We start from the raw sequence: 19,614 nt of genomic DNA on the forward strand, positions 1-19,614 counted from the left end.
AGGATACCTGTTACTGGCTGCAGCCAATAAACAAGATCTTCACCAAGAAGACTCTGTGTTTCTGTAGTCTGAAACAGGAAGGACTCGAAGTCTTAGGGTGTGTTCCCTGGCACCGCTGGGTTCTGAAAAACCCAGTACTTCATGACACCACAGGCCTGCTACTGCAGCCTGGGTGAGGTAGTGTTAGCACTCCTCACTGAGATATAGGTACACTATATCCCTACCTGCACACACATATAAACCTATCAGTCACCCCTAAGGCAGGCCCTATCAATCCTGAGGGCAGGGTGCTTGGTTTCCATGTGAGGGGGTGCCTCTGCCTGAGCAGGGCCCCTCTGCAGCTCTCAGAGTCCATTATCTGTGGCTGTTTGTGGATGCGGTTAAACCATATACTCTTAAGTGCATTATAACCTAGCGGTAAATGCTAACTTTGGAATGGCTGCATCAAAACATGTTGTGTTTGGTGTCAAACGCTTTGGAATCATACCCCCACACCAGTAACTGGTGTGGGAGTATGATCCCACCCTTCTGGAGGGATAGACATGTACCCACTGTGGAAACACTGTAGAATCCTGAAGAGTCCTGGCATCACAAAATGGATGCCACCAGTCACAGACACTGGGCTGCCCTCCTGCTGCTGACCGAAACTCGCAGTGGAAGAGGCCCAACAATAGGCATCCTGTCACAGGGAGGTGTGGTCACCTCCCAGACAGGGATTAGTGTATTGGGGCTGGGTGGGTGCACTCCTAGAGTGCTTTGAAGTCCTGCACTGGGGGATCATTAGGCTCCTCTGTGCATATGCCAGCTCAAACCGGTTCAGGGGCTACCTGCCCCTGCTCTGGCGCGAAACTGGACAAAGGAAAGTGGGTGTAGCCACCCACTCCCCTGACCCTCCCATAGGAGGGGTCATAGAGCTAGTCCCTCCTTTCCTTGTAGTATAAGTTAGGGAACCCTTGCCATTGCAAACTAGATATCCCTGGACGACGCTCTGAAGAAGAATCCTGGACCTTCGACGTTTCACTACCTCTGGAAGACTGAAGAATCTCCCTTGGTATCAAGGAGTGACTTCCCTGCTTGGCAGGCACCAAAACTTTGAATCAACGGTCGCAAACTTTCCCGCTCCCACCGGAATCCGAAGTCCCTGCAGCCCCTGAAATGGATTTCCTGACTTCTCCAAGGCCATCGTGAGTCCCCAGCGATGCTGAGGCAAGTGGACCCCACGAGTGACGAGGAACCGCAATACCTGGGTACCGGGCACTATTTTCGAGTGCAACCCCTTCACGACGTTCTACAAACGTGTGCATTGGACCACGTGTGGTCCAAGCCTCCAGCAGGATTTCCTCCGAAGATCAGAGGCCTACCTCGTCCCGAGTGACCATGGGCTCCTGGTGAGTGAATCCTCCCAAGGCGTCTTCGCGATCCCTTGCCGGCTGGCTTGTGGGTCCCCAGAAGACTTTTCTACGAAACCAAAGGGCTCCCCTGGTTGCTCCAGGCCTGCCCTGACTTACACTTGCTGGGTGAATCCCTCACACCTTGCTGGTCTGCACCGTTGACTTTTTACACTTTCCACGAGACTTGCTGTTGTCAAGGCTTGTTGGCTCCAATCTGGTCGCCGACACCGCAGTAAGCTGCAGACTTCGTGGGACATGCCGAATCCAGCTCCTGGTCGTCGTCGACGCCTCCTGGACCTCGTGGCTGAAGAGTCAAGACACCCGTGATCACCTGAAATCACCCGACGACTGTGGGCATCCAGCTTCCTTGCCCCGGGTCACTGCCAAGAGACTTTGAACACTGTCTCCTCTGCTTTCAGGTCTTCTTTCTTCTGAATCCAGGCTTGGATTCCACCGGACACTTCTCCTGTCTTCACAAGGAGCAAGTCTTCTTTGGCTCCCATTGAAAACGGCGCCGCGACCCGACACCAAAAGACACCTATGCACCCGGCTTCCCTGGGTGAGGTAAATCCAGCACTACGGTGCTCCTGTGGGTGTTGGCTCTAGAACTACTTACCCTGTAAGTGACTTGCATGTAGACTCTCCCAAAGTATCCTAAAACTCTAAATTTCCAATCGCGACTTGCTCCATTGAAGTCAATTGGGATCCGCTGCTGTGTTCTCACACTGCATGCGTCTCCCCTGGGTCCTTTACTTACCTGCCTTGGGTGGATTAGTGAGGCCCCAGCGCTTCTGAAGGTCCTAGGCCTTGTCCCTTCTCAAGTCGTTATCTCGAAGTCTCTTTTTTAGTATATGGTCTGGTACGCCCCTAGGGCCCCAGCCATATTTGTGCTTAACTTGTTGTGAAATGTTGAAACTGAATGCAACAGGATGTGGATCACTCAAGTGGCCAAGTAATGACTTGGCATATTTTGCAAAACACTTTCTGATCATCCTAAACATTGTGGTTATAAAAAAGACTTTCTATAATGGTCGATGTTGGGCCCTTATAGAGGTCTAAGTGCAGCAGAGCATTTAAGAGAGAAGATCATTCGGCGAACAGAAAGCATGAAATGTTAAAATATGTTGATAGGACATTACTGATGAAGCTTAGCATAAGCTGGTATTGGCGCTATGAAACTAGGTTGAAACAGCTCAAGTTTAATGAGTGCATTTTGGGAGGCTTCTCTTGTATGAAGGAGCAAGAAAGTAAGTGATGTGTGACAGAGAGGAAATGTTTCATTGTGGATGTGGGTATATAACTTGTGAAAAGGGAGTGCCTTATTTGCACTCAGTTTCTGCTAGAGGTGTTGCGATGAACTACCTTGTATGTGATGTTGCTGTTTTTTAAGTTGGATTAAGTTCAAAGGGAAGCCATCTGACAGATGGGGAAACAGGTGTGAGGTAATAAAATCGTTTTGTGTTGAAAACCTTGCTACAGTGTAGTGAGCCCAACAATGTTAGAAGAGCATGTCTATTTACGATGTTAATTTAATTTAAGCCCCAGAAGGAGCACATGACAGATGCATTACATTCCGACTGAGAAAAAAAGAAGCACAACGGGCGGTAATGGCAGCCCATGGCCACACACCAGAGCAGGCTTCTGATGTGGCAGCACTAGGTAGGTTTTTGGGGTCAGTGTAGGGGAAAAAGTACCATTCGACTGGAGAAGGAAATAATCAGATATGTTTTACCATATAAAGGTCACAAAATGCCCTGGAGAGTTATTTATAAAACATGGGTTAAATCATTCAGTTGCACAAATAAATTATTTAAATATAGTGATAAACTTGAAGTGAGGTAAGAGCCAGCCGATAATTATTTAGGAACAAGGATGCACATGAGGCAGAAAACCCCTAGTGAGGATTTAAAACCAATTTAGATAATATGTGATTAAAAGCTTAAATCAAACATTTTACAGAAATGTCACCTTTGCTTGCAGTGCTTAATGAAAAGTTTTCCTTGATGTTATTAAAATACTGAGAAGGACAATCATTTGGTTCTGAGATGACACTTTTTTAACTTTAAAGTAGTGATGTATAATAATCTTAATGCCAAACATTTTATTGCCATCCTCTGTATCTTTGTCTCCATCAACCATATTTGATCATCCCTCTTTCTCAATATTTAAAATATACTTTTTATTTGCTTAAGAGCGCTGAGTCCGACTATTAAGAGATACAGTTTTCCTGGTCATATTTCCCTCAGGTGTGGGGATGCTGTAGGCTTCTAGGGTCTAAGCAAGAAGATATAACTAACTTGATTTCCTCATACCCCGGTTAGACGTATGCACAAAATAAGTGCAGATACTGGGGTGAGAAGAAATACTTGAAAAATAATGTTTTGCTGGACTGATTAAGATTGTGCAGTAGATTGGTACAATATGCAATATTTTGATTAAATTATAAGAAAACCTTGAACAGATAGTTTGTATGCCCGGAGAGCTCTACAAAACGATTTGAAGCCTAGATACTATGTTATATTGTTCCATTCCAGAATTTGCACTGTGACTAACACATTATGCTTCAGGATATTTATTAGGGCCAGTGCTCCTCTGGGTTTTATTGAATATGATTTGCATGTTTATTACTAACCAACACTAATTAAAGATCATTTCAGTACAGTGATAGGTGGTAACTGAATCTTTAAGTAAGTGACACCACAGTTTGCAGACAAAACAAAGAACACTGCACTATTATGAACTTGCCTCATGACAACAAATTGCATATTTGCACATCTATGTTGAATCCAGTGACTTGGAAATAAATCAAACTGTTCATGAAAATTTGATTTAAAACATGAAAACTGGGTACAGGAAGGTTTGAAGACTTGGGCAGTTGTGTGTGTCATTTTGTAATACATGGCCACAAAATACCTTAAGAAACCCATGTTCATCCTTACCTCCGTTTCTGTGCTTCATTGCCAAGCAGACTTCAATAATCTGTACCCCCAACTCATAGTAAAAATCTCCAACTCCTAACATCTCCGACCAAAAGCCTTTACCAGCTGGACAGAAAAAAAACAAATGTAAGGGAGAAAGCCGTAAACGCCACAGCAGACAATTGGTCCACAAGACGTCAACAATATGCTGAGGCATGATACACACCACAATGGATTATGTGAACCATTGCAAGTGTAACATATGACAGGGAGTCAGGTTTTACTGATGGTGCGTTCAATAGTAACATACAAGTTTACTGCCTGCAGTTACTCTCTATCTGCAGGTCACAGGCATAGCGTCAGTTATCAGGGTCACACCATCTTCATTTAAATATTAGTACAGAGTTGGTCACTTTATCAGATCATGTTTTAACATAAAGAGCTAAATAACAAAATATTCAATTACGGGGAAGGGGGGCATGGAAAGAGAAATACTAGTTTCATGAAGGGGGCATCATCAGCTTAATGGTAAGATGGCTGCAGCATTTTGAATGTTAATAAACATTGATTTAATACATGATGCAAGCACCACAGGGTGGAAACCAGCTCATTGTGACATTACCATAAATATACCATGTCATTAGGTGTAGGACCAAGGAAAGAGAAGAGGGCAGGAAAGAGAGCAGAGGCAGAACAAAGGAGAACAGTTCAGAATGTTGAAGGAAGAACAGAGTCGGTGAAAAGGCTTTTTCTGGTAAAAATGGCAGAGTGACGGGTGATGGAAGTCAACATTTTGATGGTAACACAAGTTCAAGGATCATTCTCCGGTCCTCCCTTTTCATTTTCAGTGTCAGTACAGTCATTCAAAAGGACACATATCTAACATACAGCCGCAGTGTGCTACATTTAGGTTTATAAAAAAAAAAAGCACAAGTGTGTATGAAATACACAGCATAATGAGTACAATTTTTAATTTAACACGCTCTGAACGACAACAAACACATCTTGCAAGAAGATAGTTGTGTGGCCATGCTACTATTTACCAATTTTAATTACTCATAATTTGCAAAAGACTTGAGAAAAGTTAGGCAGGTGCACGATGAGCAAACAAAAATAAAAAAAATATTTTAGGACTGTGTCCACCCATGTAAGAAGGTAAACTCTGAACAACTTAATAGTAAGAGCTTCTAACAAATTATGCTTTGAAACAGAATGGTTTAAGGGAAAGAGGCACAATGTTGGCGCACAGATATCAGCAGCATGTTAGTGCTGCCACCACTGCACAGAAAGTCATGGCAAGTCAAAAAGCAGTTTTTAGTAGTAAAAGAAACACAGCAACTGAAATACAAGTTGCAAGCTAAATAAGGAAACAAAGTCCAACAGTCCACGTAAGAGGTTTCACCCAAATCCAGTCTCTGCCAGCGCTCAGCTTTAATCAGAACAAGCTAATGGAAAAACTATGCTTATTTCAGAAGTGAGCTAAGAAACTGAGAGCAGATGCCTTACAAGCCAATGGATCCACACCGATTGTTGCACACATATCTTGAAACTGCACCCTGAACTGAGAATTTTTCCGAATTTCTTGCTTGTGTTTGCTTGCAAATTCCTCAAGGTTAGTCTTAAATGTGTCCAGCTGCTTAGACATCTGTAAAAGAAAGAATATAAAAATTAAATTGCAAGGATTGCAATCAAAAGCTTGGACTATAGAGCGCATACGACTTACCAACCAATGCTGTGAAGCGCAGAGAGAAATTTAAAGTCTTGATTACTTACTAGTAATCATCACTATACCACTTCCTCTTTACCTTATCAGAGTACTTGCGAACTAAGGTAGTCAATACCTCATCTCAATATAATCTTAAACCATTATTTTACTGTTAAGACATTAAGTCCTCTTGCCTGGTAGAAAGATTATAAAATGGGAATCCACTCATTCCTCTTCTATACCATTGATAATATCTGTTGGCACCCCAGGTAGGAAGTACTGGGACGAGAAAGAGGATTTAATGAAATGAGGACTACTGCATTGGGTCTATGGATCTTCGAGGAAGAGGTAGACGTGAGGCATATGCTTGCACAAGAATCCAACTACAACTAGCACTGGCAAAGCCAATAGGTCTCGGCTTTCTGACCACTTAGCTTTGCCAATGTTTGATGTGATGCAGCGTGGTGGTGGATGTGGTGGATGTGGTGGTGGTGGACGTGGTGGTGGACGTGGTGGTGGTGGATGTGTGGTGGTGGATGTGTGGTGGTGGATGTGTGGTGGTGGATGTGTGGAGGTGGACGTGGTGGTGGTGGATGTGGTGGTGGTGGATGTGGTGGTGGTGGTGGATGTGGTGGTGGTGGTGGAAGTGGTGGTGGTGGTTGTGTGGTGGTGGTGGTGGATGTGGTGGTGGTGGACATGGTGGTGGTGGACATGGTGGTGGACATGGTGGTGGTGGACATGGTGGTGGTGGACATGGTGGTGGTGGACATGGTGGTGGTGGACATGGTGGTGGATGTGGTGGACGTGGTGGATGTGGTGGTGGTGGACGTGGTGGTGGACGTGGTGGTGGTGGTGGACGTGGTGGTGGTGGTGGACGTGGTGGTGGACATGGTGGTGGTGGATGTGGTGGTGGTGGACGTGGTAGTAGTGGTGGTGGTGGACGTGGTGGTGGACGTGGTAGTAGTGGTGGTGGTGGACGTGGTGGTGGTGGATGTGTGGTGGTGGTGGTGGTGGATGTGTGGTGGTGGTAGACATGGTGGTGGTGGATGTGGTGGTGGACATGGTGGATGTGGTGGTGGTGGACGTGGTGGATGTGGTGGTGGATTTGGTGGTGGAGTTGGTGGTGGTGGACATGGTATTGGTGGTGGAGGTGGTGGTGGACATGGAGGTGGTGGTGGACATGGTGGTGGTGATGGACGTGGTGGTGGATGTGGTGGTGGTGGTGAACATGGTGGTGGTGGTGGACATGTTGGTGATGGACATGGTGTTGGGGGTGGATGTGGTGATGGACGTGGTGGTGGATGTGGTGGACGTGGTGGTGGATGTGGTGGACATGGTGGTGGTGGACGTGGTGGTGGAGGACTTGGTGGTGGTGGTAATGTGATGGTGGTGGTGGTGGACATGGTGGTGGACGTGGTGGTGTATGTGGTGGTGGTGGTGGACATGGTGGTGGTGGACGTGGTGGTGGTGGATATGATGGTGGTGGACGTGGTGGTGGTGTATGTGGTGGTGGTGGACCTGGTGGACGTGGTGGTGGATGTGGTGGTGGACGTGGTGGTGGACGTGGTGGTTGATGTGGTGGTGGACGGTGTGGACGGGGAGGTGGTGGACGGGGTGGTCGTGGATGTGGTGGTGGTGGACGTGGTGGTGGTGGTGGACGTGGAGGTGGACATGGTGGTGGATGTGGTGGTGGTGGATGTGGTGGTGGTGGTGGACGTGTTGGTGAACGTGGTGGTGGTGGACGTGGTGTTGGTGGACGTGGTGTTGGAAGTGGTAGTGGTGGACGTGATAGTGGTGGACGTGGTGGTGGTGGTGGACGTGGTGGTGGTGGTGGACATGATGGTGGTGGATGTGATGGTGGTGGTGGACGTGGTGGACGTGGTGGTGGACCTGGTGGACGTGGTGGTGGACCTGGTGGACATGGTGGTGGTGGACGTGGTGGTCGAAATGATGGTGGTGGATGTGGTGGTGGTGGTGTATGTGGTGGTGGTGGTGTATGTGGTGGTGGTGGACCTGGTGGACATGGTGGTGGTGGTGGACGTGGTGGTGGATGTGGTGGTGGATGTGGTAGTGGTGGTGGACGTGGTGGATGTGTTGGTGGTGGTGGTGGACGTGGTGGTGGACGTGTATGTGGTGGTGGTGGACGTGGTGGTGGACGTGTTGGTGGATGTGGTGGTGGATGTGGTGGTGGTGGATGTGGTGGACGTGGTGGTGGATGTGGTGGATGTGGTAGTGGATGTGTTGGTGGTGGTGGACGTGGTGGTGGACGTGTATGTGGTGGTGGTGGACGTTGTGGTGGATGTGGTGGTGGATGTGGTGGTGGATGTGGTGGTGGATGTGGTGGTGGTGGACATGGTGGTGGATGTGGTGGACCTGGTGGTGGATGTGGTAGTGGACGTGGTGGTGGTGGTGGACATGGTGGTAGACATGGTGGTGGACATGGTGGTGGACGTGGTGGTGGACGTGGACATGGTGGTGGTGGACGTGGTGCAGGTGGACGTGGTGGTGGATGTGATGGTGGACGTGGTGGTGGTGGATGTGGTGGACGTGGTGGACGTGGTGGTGGATGTGGTGGTGGACGTGGTGGTGGACGTGGTGGTGGTGGACGTGGTGGTGGTGGACGTGGTGAGGGTGGTGGGGATGGTGGTGGTGGACATGGTGGTGGTGGACATGGTGGTGGTGGACGTGGTGGTGGTGGACGTGGTGGGGGTGGATGTGGTGGACGTGGTTAAAATCTTGAAAGATGTAGTTAAAGAAAGGTTAAAGACAGTGGGTAGAAGGGTGCAATGTACACATACAGGTTGTACACATACTGAAATCGTACAATCTTTATAGTCAATGTGCAAAAAAACAGGCATAGAAATGTGCTTTTTTAAAGGTTGCTTGCCTCGCCTGGTGACGTACATATTTCCTTACTAGACTAGATTTAATAAAATTATGTGCAATGCTTAATTAATAGTTGATTTGGCAAACTGATGGAGTTAAAGCTCTGCACGTGGCAGACGCACTCAGAAGAAATTATTCCCCGTGTCCTTTTACAATGCACCACGTATGAGGGAGCACAAAATACGTTTTTTTGTGTCAATTATATAAAAACCTTTAATCAATCGCTTCACCCTTCGATTGGCTGCGATAACATCACTGATGTAATGCCAGTTACAATGCAGATATTTCTATAACCAATGCAAGTTTAATGTGAGGTAACAATAAAAAAAAGATTTTCATGTACATGTTTATTTTCAAAGTGATGTCCATCAAATGTGTTTGCTTTCCTAAGAAATAGTTATTTTTACAGTAAACTTGTTAGTCCTAGTAATACTTTCTCGGATGAAATACATCACAAATTGTCTTGTGATGCTTTATTTCGGTAATTGAGAATAACTGGCAATGATAACGAACACAATACACTTCACACAATGGATGTCAGTGGTACATGAAGCGAGAAGAGTGCACCAGCAAGCTACGGTACTGATATCTTAAGGATGACATTGTGGCATTGGAAACATTATGCAATATGCAGGCCCCGCAGAAAAGCTGCATTTAATTAAATAAATGGCAGTTGGCTGTTTAGCTTGAACTAAGGACAAGAAACCTTCTTTCTGTCCGAGATGACGTAAATAAATTCAAGTATTCTGCCCTCGTCAGATATGTTTCGGCCACACAGCTGAAAAGCTATCGGTTTCAGCAATGTCCTCGGCCTCCCTGTGAATAACAACAAGCACGAGAAAAGAAAAAAAAAACAAGAAACTTTCTTTCTGTCCGAGATTACATAAATAAATTCAAGTATTCTGCGCTCGTCAGATCGATTTAAAAAACAGGACTCGACTATCAAAAGCAGGCTAAGAAAGAAAACAAGACGTGCGGCGAGTGGTGCACTTAATCACCCGTGAAAGACAGCTGGCGGCTGCGCGCGTGAACGCAAGCGCTAGGTTAGCCAAAGTGTGGGGTAGCACTTTGAAAACTCACCTACTAAATGTCTCAGAGCTGCGCATGCGCTTGCTCAGCGAGACCTAAAAAATATACTGTTGTTTTATTTCTAGAACCAAGCAAGCCTGGTACAGGTAAGCATATTAATACTTTGCAGTAGTAAATTACTTGTATAACCACAGTTCAAAATTGCAGTATAACTTGTACTGGTTTTGGCTACAGTTTTAAGTAAGCAGTTTGCAACACATTGCAGGTATAGTACATTCAAATGAATGGGCTTTTTAAGTAAAATGCAGTTAATTACTTTTCAGATTACTTTTACTAACACAGGGTTGGATCATAGATTCAGCCCTGGGACATTTCCTGACAACAGGTGAGTAAATGCGTTTTAGTTAGAGGTACGATTTTTAAAGAATATCATTGCATTTCAAAAGTTGACACTTCAAAACATTTTCACATTGGATCACCAATGTTATCCTATGGGAGGAAATTCACTTAGCAGGTAAGTTATGTTAATGATACGTTTTCTTACTCAGTGCTGGATACCTAGATTCAGCACTGGGACATTTCCTGAAAACAGGTGAGAAAATGCATTTTGGTTATTCGGCTGATTTTTTAGGAATATTTGTAATTTTCAAAAGTCGACAATTAGAAACTTTTTGGGAGAAAAAGTGTCAATGTTATTCTATGAGGAAAAAGAGGTTATCGGTTTCCAGGTAGGTAATCTGTCTTTTGAGTTAGGGTTCTGGGGTTAGACTCAGGGGTATCCCAGTGTCAGTGATGCACTGTTGTTGCACCCCCAGTGGCACTAGGGCGGTCGGGTGCAGAGTGTTGAGGCCCAATGTTATCCTATGGAGGATAGGGGGCACCGTTTGGTGGCTGCTGGCAAGCAGGCCACGGGGTTGTGGGAGCCAAGCTCCTAGGGTCAAGCTCAGGGCAAGTTGGGGACCAGGTTAGCACATAAGGGGCACCCTCTGCGGCACTAGGGCGGCCGGGAGCAGGGTGCTGTTTTGAGGTCGGGTGCTCTGTTGATTTCAATGGAGATTCTCCAGGACAAAGAAACACTGCAGGCTCGGGGACGAGGATCTTCCAGGAGTGACCACCACTTCGAGGGGTAAGTTGGAATGTTGAGGGTTAGTTGGGTACCGCTGGGTTGGGCACACAAGGCCGTGGGGCGTCGGGTGCAGGGGTGCCTTGGGACGTCAGATTTTCTTACCAGCTCTGGTCGCGTTAGGGGGGTCCTCTGGATTGAGGCTGCAGGCATCGTCTGGAGGCTTGAGGCAGGTCAGGGGTCGCCGGATCTCGGGTAAGGATCGCCAGGGGGACCTCCTCGTGGTGTTTTACCACTCAAGCTCGGGCCTGGCTCAGCAGGTGCAGAGAGGGCTGGATTCGCGGTTTCTGGCTGGCACCAGAAGCTGCAGTTCAAACATGTCCGGTGTTCACGGGAGAAACAGCTTGGAGAGTGAATGCAGGCAGGTACTCCGGGGTTTTTGAGGTTGCTGGCCGCTGGACACGCTGGAGTTTTGCAGGAGCAGGTTCGAGGGGAGACGTCAGTGGGCGTCGTTCTCTTGTTAGCTCTGCACGGCTTTTCGTCCTTCTTCTTCTCTTCTTTTATTGTGGTTGCTGGATCAGAGGAAGGAAGATTCCGGGTGCCCCTAAATACTAAATTTAGGGGCGTTACAGGTGGGTAAAGGGCAGGGACCAATGGGTCCCTTCCCTGGGGTGGGTACACCCCCTATTCTGCTACTCTCCAGTGGGAGGGGGGCAGGAGCCTGTCCCTGGTTGGCTGGGTCCCCCCATCCTCAAGATGGCGGGGACGCGAGGTTGTGCTTCACCTCACCTCCCCCACCTTAGGGGTGGAGTTGGCAGAGGTGGGCACACCTCTCTACCTCACTTATTTTTCCCGCCCAAAGTAGGGACCAGTTGCTGAAAGCAGCAAATGGTCTGGAGAGGCTCACAAAGGCGGCATGCCTTTGAAGCTTCTCCTTCGTGAACCCTGCCCATCCTGGGGGAGGAGGCTTGGCACCTCGTCCCAGGATGTGCATTGTTTCAGGCCCCCGAGAGCAGCAGGCTCTCAACCCAGGGGTCCAGAAACATGTCTGGTGGTGGCAGCCTGCACAGCCACTCAGTCAGGTCACTGGTAGTTGGTCGTTTTTCAGGGGGCATCTCTAAGATGCCCTCTGTGGGGCATTTTACATTAAATCCCACACTGGCATCAGTGTGGGTTTAACATGCTGAGAAGTTTGATACCAAACGTCCCATTCTTCAGTGTAGCCATTATGGTGCTGTGGAGTTCGTAATGACAACCTCCCAGGACCATATATTCTTAATGGCAGCACTGCACTTACAGGGCCCAGGAATAGACCTGGGCACTGTAGGGTACAGGGCTCATGCACCTGTACCCTCACTACTGTCATAGGGCACCCAGGCTAGAGGGGTGACTGATGTATGCCAGGGCAGTGGTTTGTGGACATGGCACACAGGGATGTGTGCCATGTCGACTCTGTTTTGTTCTGCACCCAGACACTCAGCCTGCAAAGGCAGTGTGTTGGTGTCAGGGTACCGGGCATCTAAGGGTGGCACAATAAGTGCTGTAGTCCTTAGGGGCCTTCTCTGGTCACAGTGCCCTGGGTACCTATGGTACCATTTACCAGGGGCTGACATGTGGCCAGAGATGCCAATTGGGTTTAGGCTTCAATGCAGTTTTAGGGAAGGAACACAGGCCCTGGGTACCTGATTGGCAGGAGCACAGGGCACACTCAGTCAAAGCACATCAGCAATTCAGCAAAAAGTGGGGGCATACCATGCAAGAAAGAGGGCACATTCTCACACATGGTAAGTGAAGGGGGGGGCATTAATTTCCATTTCGGCTATTTTTCTAAAAGCTCAGGGAGCAAAACTCTTGGCAACCACAATTCTACATAGGACCGAGCAGAATAGAAACTTGAGCCCACGTTCAATATAATTTTTCAATGCTGTACTTATTGCCTTCAGTCCATATATTGTGAAAAAGAGGTGGCAAAACAAAAGGCATACAACATATATGTGAGAATGGAATTCCTTTCAAAGGTTAAAGCATTCAAGTATAATTTGCTGATAAGTCCTGAGGTGCAATAAGTATACAAAACCGTGATGGATGGAATGCTTGAATTAATGAACAAGTTACTTACCTTCGGTAATGATATATCTGTTAGAAACATTAGTTAGTTATAGATTCCTTACCTTAGAATTACCCCCAGGCATCAGACTGGATCCGGAAAGTTTTTCGTCAGCAGTACCTCTGACCGTCGGAAGGTGGCGTCAGTCGGCTCTGCGTCCGTTGTTGGCGGCGTGTCGCTGGGATGACGTCGCGGCAGCTACTTAGTCGCCGCCCTCATGCGCTGACGTCAGTTCTGTACCTGACTTTCCGCGCCAGAAACGCCATGCAAGACACTGACCACTGGAGCACAAAACTAGGGCCCTGAAAGGATAACCTTAACCCTAGAAATCAGTTCACAGAACAGGGAGGGTGGGTGGGACGGTTAGGAATCTACAACTAACTAATGTTTCTTACAGATATATCGTTACCGAAGGTAAGTAACTTGTTCCACTGAAAGAAACACGTTAGTTATAGATTCCTTACCTTAGAAAAGGTACCCCAGCAATACCAACCCCGGAGGTGGGCCTGCGAACCAAGATCACACCAGAAAGTCCTGGAGAACAGAACGGCCAAAGAAGCTGTCTCTCCGGACTGGACTGTCCAGGCAGTAGTGCTTGGTGAACGTGTGCAACGATGCACATGTAGCAGCCTGACAGATGTCATTCAGAGGAACGCCCCGTCCCAGAGCAGTTGTGGCTGCCGACGCCCTGGTGGAATGGGCGCGCAGCCCCAATGAAGGCTCCTTCTTAGCAAGAGAATAGCATGTTTTGATACACAAGACGACCCATCGGGAGATAGTCCGCTTGTGTACGGCACGACCTTTCTTGGCACCCACGTATCCAACAAAGAGCTGGTCATCCACCCGGAACTTTAAAATGATGAAATAATGAATACTATTACAAAATGTGCCGCATTATGTCACATCATTTTCTTTTTCTTGCTGCATAATTTTCTCAACCCTGCCACATAATTTTGTCCTCTCTTGCCGCATAATTCCAGTGGCCCTGACTATAGCTCAGGCATTCCAATATCCAACATTTTACTTAATTTACAACAATAACAGGCAAGTCTCTGAAAAGCTCTTCTTGTCCCTACTACCCCCTGCAAAAACTATTAAAGTTAAGGTTAATAACAGTGCTCCTGTGCTGTTTAGCAACTTACTGTTGTTTTAGGTAGCTCTTATTAAAATGAGTTTACCTTTAAGTGAGCACTACTAATCTTGTAAGATTAGGAAATGGAAGACCAGAAAAATAAAACACTTGCCAGGATCACACGATGTGGCTAGGTGGTGGTGAGCCTAGGTTAGAGGCTCAACACCCTCATTTGGAAGCTGATAAGCCACATTCCTACAAGAGCCTACAAGAGCCTGGTGCACTGCAAGGTAAGATAAGAAGGTAATATGTGGAATGGTTATCTCAAATGTAGCGGGAGGTGTAAATAAATAAAGGTGCACGTATAACTGGATAGTGTGTTTATTCGGTACATTGAAATGGGCTTCTTAATAGTGTACAGAGTAAAGCGAACATAGTAATGTAAATATATTCAAATAAATCCTGCTTAGAGTAGATAGGTTGATGAGGCCCTCTGTTGCTCCACAACAGCAACGCTTGTGGCTTTCAGGCTGTAAATGCCTCTCTGGGCCTAGACGTCTGTCCTTTGTGTTGTGCTGATCTTCTCAACCCTATGCCCTGGATTCTATATTACAGCTACATCTTGCAAGGGAGCGGTGTTTGAAATGGCACCACAGAGATAAGGTCTGTACCCCGAGGCAGTGAGGAAGGATTTGCTGTTGGAAAATAATCACATGTAAAGCAGGTGAATACACTACATGTAGAAAGTCCTATAGAAGCTGCGAAACTCAGAAAGAGCTAATGTTACAAACCTCTCCGGATATACAGCAGAACAAGTGAAATTGTTCTTATGCTGTATGCTTTATATCAGAAATCACAAAATGCTAACTACAGGGTAGTGCAGTACGGATTCAGGCTTAGTGATTTTTCCACATGCTCTAAAGGGCAGTTCATTCCCTAATAATGCTTCTAGGACTGCCTGTGTAATGGCGAAACCTCTACAGCATAGGCCTAAGAGAGCCCCCCCCAACCCACTCCAAACTTGCCGTTATGTATCACAATGTCACAGATTGAGTCATCCAAATGAAAACCTTACACACTTTCAGAGATGATGCTTTGATCTAAGTGGGACTGAATCTGTTCATCATATTGATTTAGTGAAGAGGTAAGGCAAGTAGATTTCTTTGCAGGAAAAGTAGATTTCTAAAAAATGTTGTCCCTTAGACAAGTACATTTTTTAAACAATTCCACACCCCTGTAATGGTGCCGGAGTAAGCGGCGCCGGTGGAGGCGTAATGAGGTCAACCAGCGCCGATCCGGATCCCGGCCTGGATCCAAGGGGGGCCTGCGGCGCCAGGGCCGGAGCTGTCGGCGGTAAAGGCCTAGGCCCCCCCAACCGGTTCCGCAGGGCTCGAAGGCACGCCGACGGGTCTGGGCCACCCAAAGATGGCATGCATCGCCTCGTAGAACGTACGAAGCTGGGTGGGAGTCACTCCGGGTCCCGGAAAGGGAGAGAAATGCGGAGTCAACTCTTCGGGCTCCGCACGCGGAGCCGCGGGAGAGGCACCACCCGCATCCCTCGTCGGATCGGCAGACCGACGAGAAGAAGTCGAAGAGCGGCGATGCTTCTTTAACTTCTTCTTATGCTTTGACATACCCGACCACGAGTGCGAAGACTTCGATAACTTGGACGAATGGTGGTGGCTCCGCGACCGGTCCATCGACCTCCCTCGCAACCGGGACCTCAAACGGCATGGATCCGACTGCCGGTGCTCCAGCAGCTTTCAGGACTGCACCTGCAAAGCCTTCAGCGCCATCGACCGGCAGTCGGAGCACGACCTGGGGTCGTGGTCGCGCTCCAGGCAAATGAGGCACATGCAGTGCGGATCAGTCACCGTCATCAGTCGGTTACAGGAACAGCAGGCTTTGAAGCTGGGCATCCCTTGTGCACCAGAAGTCGAAGACACAAAAAAGAAGTCGACGATAGTCGAGAAAATGTCAGTCAAAAAGTGACTGGAGGTACCGCTCTTCCCAGATCTGCACTGGCTGGCGCAGAAAAAGAAAAAACTGATGTCAGCACGCGAGAGCGGTGTCTAAGTAGCTGCCGCGACGTCATCCCGGCGACACGACGCCAACGACGGACGCGGAGCCGACCGATGCCACCTTCCAACGCGTAGAAGTACTGCTGCCAAAAAACCTTCATGATCCAGTCTGACGCCTGGGGGTAATTCTAAGGTAAGGAATCTATAACTAACTAATGTTTCTTACAGATATATCATTACCGAAGGTAAGTAACTTGTTCATTAATTCAAGCATTCCATCCATCACGGTTTTGTATACTTATTGCACCTCAAGACTTATCAGCAAATTATACTTGAATGCGATAACCTTTGAAAGGAATTCCATTCTCACATATATGTTGTATGCCTTTTGTTTTGCCACCTCTTTTTCACAATATATGGACTAAGGTAAGGAATCTATAACTAACGTGTTTCTTTCAGATCTCTGCTGCAGGGAATTACTATACTTTTACAAAAACAAGGGAACCCAGAAGGTAGATAAGGACCTTGGGTAACAGTTTAGTATTAGAACAGTGGTCCTTAAACGCAACAGTTGAGGAGATAGGATAATTATAGATTGGGGGGCGTGGCCTGAGGCGTCAAGATGGCGGTCGCACTCTAAGATTACTCCGGACCCCCTTCGTCATCCGCCTAGAATCCTACGGACATCGGCACCCATACGGGACCTCTACCTGTCCGGTGTTTCGGTGCCGGAGTGGGGTTTTTGCAGCCATCTGTGGCCCGCAGCCTGCTGCGGCCTGTCTGTCCCCGTGTGCGCGGCCCCTTGTCATCGGGGTCGAGGCGCCAGACGAGTGCTGGTGCTAGAAAGGGTCGTGTGGCTGGCGAGGCCTGCAGGGGCCGGGCTGCTCCTAAGTCGTGAGGGCCCTGCAGTCGAGGGGCGAGACCGGCCCGGAAGCATCTTGTGGCCTCCGGCGTCTGATCTGCCAGCACGTCGGCTGGCACCAGCGACGTGGAGGAGGTGGCGGCAAAGAAGGCCTACGGATCGCGAGGCTGGGCGGGCCTCTGGCCGTGGGCCTCACTGCGGTCCTTAACAGTGTGAGGGGGCCAGCTGTCGGCACGGGCAGCGGCGCGGGACACTCACGCCCCCCCCCCGCCTCCGCTTGCTGGGTGCCGTGGGGCGATCTGTCCCTCCATCTTGCACCGGGGCTGACTGTGGGGCCGGACCAGGGTGCCCGAAGCGGTGGGGCTTGCGGTGGGGCCCGCGGAGAAGGTGACACTGGGTCGAGCCCCCCGTTGCCTGGCTGATTCATTCGCCGAGTCCGGGGGAGTCTTCTCTCCATCTAATACCTGAGGCGGGGATCGGCTGCACCGTCGTGCAGCGGTGCGTGTGCCCCTGCATCTCCCTTGCTCTGGACCAGAGTTCCCGGTTTTTGTGGTGCATGAGTTCGTTGGGGCCTGGTCTGTGACGGGCGCATTCGGCCATCTTGCCGGGTGGCGGAGGGCGCTCCCTGTACGCAGGCCTCAGACAATTGATTTCCCATCAGCTGGGCCCTGGGGTGAGTTCGTGCCCCCGCCCGCTCTTGTTCCCTCGCGGCTGTCTGCGGACCTCAGACGCTGAGGAGGCTGGTCTGCACACGTTCCCTCAGCAATGGGCCCTGCCCTTGGGGAAGGGCGGTCTCGGCCATCACACCGGGTGACGGTGAAGAGTACAGTTGCGGGTGTCACCCGATTGATTGTTGGTGGGGGGCCTCCCGCACCAGCTGGTCCCTCGCTGCTAGGGAGCCCCGCCTACAGAGGGGGTGACACTGGAGGTACCAGGGACTGATTGGGGGCACAGGATTGGGCCTGCTGGCTCCTGGGGTTCTATTGCCTCCCGCCCCTCCCGCTCGGACCCGAGGTCAGCGCCGCTGCGTCCTTACGGTGGACAGTGTCCCCCTTCTATTTGCATCTGGAGTTGCCTCTGATTTGACTATAAACACTCCACTCGTCTGCGGGGCCCTGGCCCTCACACCGACCTTCCGACCTGTTTGGTTTCCCTCCACCGCAGCGACACTGAGAACTACTCCTGGCCATGGGGAGGGACAAGGGCCCCAAATCTACACCGGCTCCCACGCAGACCAAAATGGACCGGTTTACCACATCTGAGCTAGAGCCTCCTGGGAGGGCTGTGGGGGGGGCCTCCCCCCCAGGACAGAGATCTTGACACCATCCTCCAGGCTATCAGTGCCTCGCAAGCATCTGTTGAAGGGAAAATTGGGGAAATCAAGATTGACGTGTCTCTCCTCAGACAGGACCTCCGCAACGCCACCGCGCGGCTGATAGAAGCCGAATCCCGCATATCCACGGCCGAGGACGACATCTCACAGCTCAAGGAACAGGTGGCCCACCTTACCACTCACACCAGGGAGCTCCATAGGCATGCCGAGGACACGGAAAATCGTGAACATCGCAACAACCTTCGCCTGGTGGGGTTTCCTGAGGGGGTGGAAGCAGGCCAGGCGGCCACCTTCATTGAAGATTGGTTTAAGTCATGGATGCCTGAAGACGCTCTGTCGACGTGGTTAGTTGTAGAGAGAGCCCACAGGTCCCTGGCGCCCAAGCCTCCTCCTGGTGCCACGCCCCGCCCCATCATCCTAAAAGTTCTCAACTTCAAGGACCGTGATGCCATCCTGCAGGCGGCAGGACCTCTCAAGTTCCAAAAAAAAAAAGCTGCTCGCCCTGGGCTTACAATACCAGCTGCAATTCCCGGCACGCCTTTGGGTCATTTTTCAGGGCAAAACGCAATTCTTCGACTCGCCCCAGGCGACATGGACATGGCTAACGGAGGAGCGCCCCCTCCGACCACGGCGCGACACCTCATCGGAGCGCATGGGGTCACAACCCAAGGGGCCGAGGTCACCGGGACGCCAACGCTGACGTCGCACGAGGTCTCGTAAGGGGCGCCAGTCACAAGCAACAGTGCTCAGATCCTCCAGTGTGGCGGCTCCCGAACTTCGCGACTCCTCTAGCCAATCCGGCTCTCCACCACGAAACAGGCATCACGCCACTGAGAACTTATTGGGCTCGTCCTTACCGCTGGCCCAGGTGGACTCGGACCTTTCCCGCACTCCTACTCTTTGTAGCCTTGTGGTCCGTTTCAAATGTAGGTCCACCACCGGGGCGGGGCACCTCATCGGGAGGGGGGAGGGTGGTCATCTGACATTGGTAGACTTCTATGTTCATTCAAATTGTTTAATGCCGATGCACTGATTATCCGTTCTTCTGGAGGGGTCCTCCACGCAACCAATCAGAGCGTTTTAGTTTGGTCTAGTTAAATGGGAGGGGGTCGACAGATGTTTCTGTTTTCGAAGTGGAAGGTGGAGGGTGGAGGGAGAAAGGAGGGGAAAGGGTTGGGATTGGTTTTTCCCTCTGTTTTGTTTGTTTTGTTGTTTCAGCTTTCACGG

The 19,614-nt window shown here is 49.4% G+C and overlaps 1 protein-coding gene across 3 annotated transcripts in view; it reads right to left on the reverse strand.

Moving 5' to 3' along the window:
- Nucleotides 1-19,614, reverse strand: part of LOC146869569 (vacuolar-sorting protein SNF8) — a 240,353-nt gene that overhangs the window by 156,475 nt on the left and 64,264 nt on the right. For all 3 annotated transcript variants that reach the window (XM_085606283.1, XM_085606313.1, XM_085606301.1), the window contains 2 exons: nt 5,816-5,954; nt 4,331-4,435 (listed from right to left, as the gene is read on the reverse strand). In XM_085606283.1, coding sequence (XP_085462409.1) covers nt 4,331-4,435; nt 5,816-5,954 — 244 coding nt within the window. The remainder of the gene's footprint in view (nt 1-4,330; nt 4,436-5,815; nt 5,955-19,614) is intronic.

The sequence above is a fragment of the Triturus cristatus genome, chromosome 1_1 (assembly GCF_964204655.1).
Source record: "Triturus cristatus chromosome 1_1, aTriCri1.1, whole genome shotgun sequence".
Classification (NCBI taxonomy): Eukaryota; Metazoa; Chordata; class Amphibia; order Caudata; family Salamandridae; genus Triturus; species Triturus cristatus.